The sequence below is a fragment of the Triticum aestivum genome, chromosome 2D (assembly GCF_018294505.1).
Source record: "Triticum aestivum cultivar Chinese Spring chromosome 2D, IWGSC CS RefSeq v2.1, whole genome shotgun sequence".
Lineage (NCBI taxonomy): Eukaryota > Viridiplantae > Streptophyta > Magnoliopsida > Poales > Poaceae > Triticum > Triticum aestivum.
The window spans coordinates 618,324,028-618,330,590 of record NC_057799.1 but is presented as its reverse complement, the minus strand read 5'-3'; the positions used below and the strand labels follow the sequence as shown (position 1 = coordinate 618,330,590).

Below are 6,563 nucleotides of genomic sequence, written 5' to 3'. Positions count from 1 at the left end.
GATCGGCACACGGTCGGCGGACAAGTGCCAATTGTTGGGGAGGTGGACGTCGCTCCAAGGGAGCGACGTCCTCGTCTCCCAATAACGGCGGCACACCGACGCGCAGAAGTAATGCCGGTCGCGCTCGCCGGCAGACGTGGGGGCGATGGAGAACGCGGGCGGCGCGGGGGCCCGACGTGGTGGTGATGCGGGCTCCTCCTTCTTCATGGAGCCGGCGCGGCGCCCCGACGAGGAGCCGGCCTCGCGGTCGTGCTTCCCCTTGCGGCCTGGGTTCCAGAAGCCCATGGCTTCGAGGTGGCTGGCCGGCGAGCTCGAGGACGGGGGAGGGCTAGGGTTTCGCTGTGTCGGGTTTCGAGGAGGCCGCGGGATGGAGCGGGGCAGTATGGACGACGACCGGTCCACGGGTTTCCCATTTAAGAAGGACGGCGACCTTCCACTGGGCCGATGACAGGTGGGGCCGGCCGCCCATGCGCATTGATGTTGGCGGGCGGGAGGTAGGTGGCCGCCCCGCCACGCGGCCAGACACGGACGAGCGGCGCGTCTGTTCGGTGTCCGCGGCGACCCAAACCCGGCGCAAGTTTTTGCGCTCGAAATGGATCGACCCGGACACAAAACGGATCAGATGGGTCCGGGCCGTCGCGCGCTGGACCACCTCGTTTGTCCGTTTTACCCTAAACGGACAGGGCCGGACAGAATAGGGTCGCGCGGTGGAGTTGGCCTTAGATTCGTCGTCTCATTGCCTTTTTTTATCAGGGCATGCCCATGTCGTCTCATTGCCTTTTTTTTATCAGGGCATGCCATGCACTGGTCAGTACTTTGTTGCGGCCGGCTGCCTGATGAGTGATCTGATGACCCTGCTGCCGACTGCAATGCCTTTACATCTGGGCTGGCTCTAAAGCTGCACGTAGCGCACTAGCTACTCTAGTTAGATGGTACTCCATGTTGCTGCTTAAGATTTCTCTCGCAATAACCTATTCCTGCTATGATTCCGTTAGAACCGGGTGATCTAGCGGTCTCTCCAAATGGCCGACATACAAGCAGGTCAACCAGGATTAACTCCAATTCCAGTCAAATAAAACAAAGTGGCCAGATACTCATACTGTCATACTCATACGCAATGCACCTGAGCGATGATATAGTTTTCTCTTCCTCTTTTCCATATCACCAGAGAAGCAGGCTGAATACTGTACACTGTAGCTAACAGCCAACTTAAGCAGTCAAGTTCAGGTTTGCATTTACAAAAACAGAGACAAAACATACCAACAGTGTAGAAGAACAGTACAAACACAGAGTTCTTAGTGAAAGACGAGACCACCGACAACACATCACTTGTAGTAAAACGGACAAATGGCTGTAGCAGTTAACTACCAAAGTTAGCAGATAAGTTGAACGGGTATCAATCAGCTTACAGAACACAGACTGCAGCAAGAGCTGTACTAACACTGTAACACACACAGTAGTTCTTAATCTTAATCTTATTGCAAGATGTGATCAGTCAAGCCTCCGCGAAGAACGTCAACACTTAATTTCTTAATTATCCAGACACTTTGCTATACACACAAACAAACAACCAAAGGTCACCTGCTTTCAGAAGTTGACAGCCCGCTAACTGTACCGCGCCAAGATTGAGACGACGTACGTACGTACTCCGTTGCCACCGCGTAGGCGTACGTAGGGCTAGCAAGCCTGAACGCTAGCTAGTTGTGGCTTCCTCCACCGCCGCCGCGCCCTTCCCTCGGAGTGGTCGGCGGCCGCGGCCTCCTCACCGCCCTCACGCGCATGATCACCTCCCGCATGTAGAACCCCTACACAAATCGCGTACGTGCGTGGCCAAGAGCGTCTTCGTCAATTAGGAATGATCCAGAAATGAGAAATGCTTACCAAAAAACATGAAAACTACTTACTCTGCCAGTGGTGGTCTTGGAGATCTCCCTGGTCCCGATGTCCGCCGCCTCGCCTGCTTCTTCCCGTGACGAGTTAAGAGACGCGGCAGGAGCGGCGCTCGGCCTTGTGCCGCCGCCGCCGAACCAGTCGGCCATACCCATGCACCACGCGTAGGCACGGACGAGGTACCGCAGCAGCACCGAGCACGGGTGCACGAAGAGCGACGGCGACTCCTCGCCGGAGCTCCTCTCCGTCTCCTTGTCCTTCTCCTCCCCCGCCTCCTCCTTGCGCTGGTCGGTGAGCTCTTCAGACTTGTCCACCTCCACCTCCGCCACCGCCACCGCCACCGCCACCGCCACCGCCACCGCCTCCGCCTTGCGCTGGTCGGTCAGCTCTTCAGACTTGTCCTCCTTCTCGTCCTCCTTGCGCTGGTCCGTTGGCTCTTTGAGGTTGTCTCCCTCCTCCCGCCGCTCCTCCTCCTTACTCTGATCCGTTGGCTCTTTGAGGTTGTCTCCTTCCTCCTCCTTGCGCTGATCCGCGGGTTCTTCAGGCTTGCCCGCCCCCGCCTCCGCCTCCTTGCGCTGATCCGTCGGTTCTCCCTCCACATCTACCTCCAGCTCCTTGTGCTGGTCCATTGCTCCTCCGCTTCTTCCTATGCGCGCCGCTCTACGGGCTTCTGGAGGGGGGAGGGGGTGTTTGTGTGCGGTGTGGTCTACTGTTTCGCTTTCTTGAACTTTATTCTCCTATCTTTTTCCTTGAGGAGAGGATGGATTGGGTGCCGTTGATGCGTTCGAGGGCAGTAACTCCCCTCTGTCGCCGATTCATTTCAGACAGGCCCCTATTTATTGCCATGGAACTGGAGCAGGTGAGGCGAGGCTGGGATATATCTTGTCTTCCAGGAATGCCCCTCGAGGGTTTGAACCAGTTTCGTAGACTGGATTTATGTCAATGCGACTCCGTGTGCATGACCTGATTTATGGCCAGAGCAGTACGTGTACGCAGGCCTCTGAATGCTACTCAACGTGTGTAGTAGACTAGTAGTACGTGTACTGTGTCTTCATCTAGCGTACCGATCGATCTCACGTGTTGATGCAAGCAGAAGAAAAGTCTTGCTAGGTCTCCAGTCAATTCAACTGAAACTTTGTTAAGTCTCATTTGATACTATTTTTATGAGATCTTATATTAAGATGCATGTAATTTTTTTTAGTTTTTTTACATGTAGTGTTATTTTACTGAGACTTGGTTAGATCTCGGACCAAGCCACACCCGTAGAAGAAGGGTAGGGCGGTAAAAGGTTGTGAAGTCGTCGTGAAAAACCGTGTGCCGGATCGGAGGGGTGGTCAGCTGAGGGCATGGGAGACCGGGAGGAGGCCCTAGCCAGCCACCACCTGCTGCCGCACCACGAAAGAAAATTTAATCCGGAGAATGTCGATCGATGCCGAGGACAAAAGCACCAAACAAGCTGCGAGGCATTGAAGAATCCTCCTCGGTTCACCTACCCAGGTTTACTTTGCATACCCGCCCACCTCGCGTCATTCAAGATAAACGCTGTTCTCTCGATCGGATTTAAGTAAGATTCCAGGCGTAGAGATTGTGTCCTCTTGTCACCTCAGGAAATTCTCTTCTTTTGTGGTAGTAGGAAGTAGGGTTTGGTGGCGAGATCGAATTCGAATCGCGCGTGTTCATCCCTGCCGACGTCCGTGTGAAGATGTTCATAGAGACCAGAGTCTCCACAATGCGGGCGGGGTGCTGTAGAATGAGGATTTCTTGTAGATCCATTTGTGGTGCAATTCGGGCCGTCTCTTTCATTTTGATTTGAAAGCGTCGAAGGTGACGGTGAGGTACTAGTGTGATAGTCGCGGAATTGATCAAGACTGTCTTTGCCCGGAGGGAACTGGTAATAAGTACTTCCTCTGTCCTAAAATAAGTGTCTTGAGCTTAATATAAATTTATATTAAAGCTAATACAAAACTGAGACACTTATTTTGAGACGGAAGGAGTATGCATTAACGTACATGGTTTTTGTAGATGACCGGCCAACATCTCCGCTTAACTAATACGAGTACTGTTATTTCACAACACTGGGATTAATTCCCTAACACATCTCTGAAGCTCCGCTTAACACGTGCTCCCTCTGTTTTTTTCTTTTTTGAAAGAGGTTAAACCCTTTGCCTCTGTATCAATCGATGCGTACACGTGCTTCCTTTGTAGGAAATATAAAAGCGTTTAGATCAAACGTGAAATATAAGAATGTTTGGATCACACGCTAACACTCTTGTATTTTTTTACGAAGAGAGTACAAGTATGAAAGAAAAGAAAAATACTCCGGAGAATGTCCATCGATGCCGAGGACGAAAGTACGAAACAAGCTGCGAAGCATTGAAGAATCGTCGTCGACCATCCTGAAGATGCACCAACTCTTGCCCAGGTTTGTACCTGCCCACTTGCGCCATTGAAGATAAACGCTGTTCTCTCGTATTTAAGTAAGATTCCACGCGCAAAGCGCCTGAATTGTCACCTCAAGAAATTGAAGACCCTTCTTTTTTGTGGAGTTTGGCGCCTAGATCGAAATGGAATCACCCTTGGTTCCTGCCGACGTCGGTGGAGGTATTTTTGTAGTAGGTACTGTGGTGAAAAATGGAGATTTCTTGCATTTGTGGGAAGAGATTTGTTGCATTTGTGGGAATTGCATTGCGGAATGTCCATTCCATTTTGAAATGGTCGAAGGTGTCGGTGTTGGCAGCATAATAGTCCCGGAGTATTGATGAAGATTGTTTGTTTTTGCCCGGAGGGAGCTGGCGGGTGATGACCTGTGTAAGCGTGCATTAACGTGCATGGTTTCTGTTGCTAGCTGCTGCTGACCGGTCAACATCTCCTTCTTATTTCAGCATTAACGTGTGTAGTGTTATTTCAGCGGTAGTACTGGGATTCCTTCCACATTTTCCTACTGCTAGTAGTCAGAATGATATTCTTGACCCCCAATCAGCAAAAAAAGTTTGATTCTCAAGTATAGGTAATGAGAAATATATAAAGTTACCTTTAAGGTGGATGTTGTAAAAACCTACGACAAAGTTAAATGACCATCTTGCAGCATGTAATGTATGCGTATGAAAGGCTTCCCACAAAATGGTGTCAATGGATTGGCTCATTTCTCATAGGGGGCGCTGTGGGTGTCAAGGTAAACAATGACATCGACCACTATTTTTCCAAACACGAAAGTGATTGTGACTGGGGGAGCCTCTGCCACCTTTTTTTTCAACATTGTTAACGATCTTCTAATAGTTCTCATTAGTTGACCCACGAAAGCGGGGAATGTTGTGGGCTTAATTCCTCATATTGTCATCGGTTGGGTTCGATACATTTGTATGCTGATGACACCATTATCTTCATGAAGCACGACATTGAAAAGCAAAAATATAACTTATTCTTTGTTTATTCAAGCAGCGATCTAGTTTTAAGATTAACTTTCACGAAAAGGAACTCCTCTGCTTTGGAAAGACCAAAGAAGAAGAGGAAAAATGAGTACAGACAACTATTTGCTTGTGAGTATGGCTCTTTCCCTTATTGTATTCCAATGCATTTTCATAAACTTCTTAATAAGGAATGGAAAGGCATTAAAGATCGCTTTAAGAAAAAGCCGGATTGTTGAGTGAGTAAGCTTATGCCTTATGGCGTATGGCTTACCCTAATCGATGTTCGTTCTCACAAGTTACCTATGTTCACGTTATCTATTTCTTTGAAATACCTAAGGGGGTAAGGAAAAGTTTGGATTACCGCAGATCCACTTTTTTCTGATAGTCTAATGAACATAAACATAAACACATCCTAATGAGGTGAGATGCGATATGTCGTCCTAAGACCAAAAAGGTCTTGGAGTGGAAGACCTCGAGATAAAAAAAAAGTGTGTGTTGAGCAAATGGCTATACAAGATACTTTTCCAGAAGGGAGTTTGGCAAGAATTACTTAGAAATAAGTATCTTCATTTGAAAACACTCTCTAAGGTTCAGGCAAAACCAATGAACACGCTCTTCTGGAAAGGCTTCATGAGGGTCAAAAATGGCTTTCTCCATAGAGGGACGTTCGTGGTGGGTAATGACCTAATTAACTACTAGGTTCTAAGAAGATACATGTCTAGGGGACACGCCACTAGCCATGCAATATCGATGGCCCTATCATATTGTGCACCAGAAAGATTCTCTATTGCCTCAGTGATAGGCTACGTACCGTTGAATGTTGCCTTTCGAAGACCATCGACGAGATCAAATGGACAGACTGCTTAAGTCTTGTGGAAAGACTCGTGATGGTCAATCCATCACATGAATCAGACATATTCCTTTGGAAGTTGACTACTTCTGGTGTCTTCACGGTCAAATCCATGTTTTTTGACCTATAATCAATGATGGGCACCCTTTACACCAAGAATATATTTGGAAAATGAAAGTCTGATTGAAAATAAATAAAAAACTTCATGTGGTATTTAGATCGCAAGATCATTTCGAAAAAAAGTAATCTGAAAAAAAAGGAAATGGCAATGATGAACTAAGTGTTGCTTCTGTGGCAATGAGGAATCGATTCAACATTTATTCCTTCACTGCTCACTTGCCAAGCTACTTTGGCGATCTGTCCATATAGCCTTTAATCTACGTGCACCCACGGGTAGTAGCAATATATTCGAAAAC

At 48.4% G+C, this 6,563-nt stretch overlaps 1 protein-coding gene across 1 annotated transcript; it reads right to left on the bottom strand.

The window, feature by feature from the left end:
• Nucleotides 1-1,329: 1,329 nt before the first annotated feature.
• LOC123054999 (nucleolar protein 58) lies at nucleotides 1,330-2,697 on the bottom strand. Its single transcript, XM_044478889.1, has 2 exons — nucleotides 1,905-2,697; nucleotides 1,330-1,805 (listed from the first exon to the last, which is right to left on the bottom strand). The coding sequence occupies exons 1-2, from the start codon at nucleotides 2,517-2,519 to the stop codon at nucleotides 1,698-1,700; spliced, it is 723 nt and encodes a 240-aa protein (XP_044334824.1). The 5' UTR covers nucleotides 2,520-2,697; the 3' UTR covers nucleotides 1,330-1,697.
• Between the last annotated feature and the right edge of the window lie 3,866 nt (nucleotides 2,698-6,563).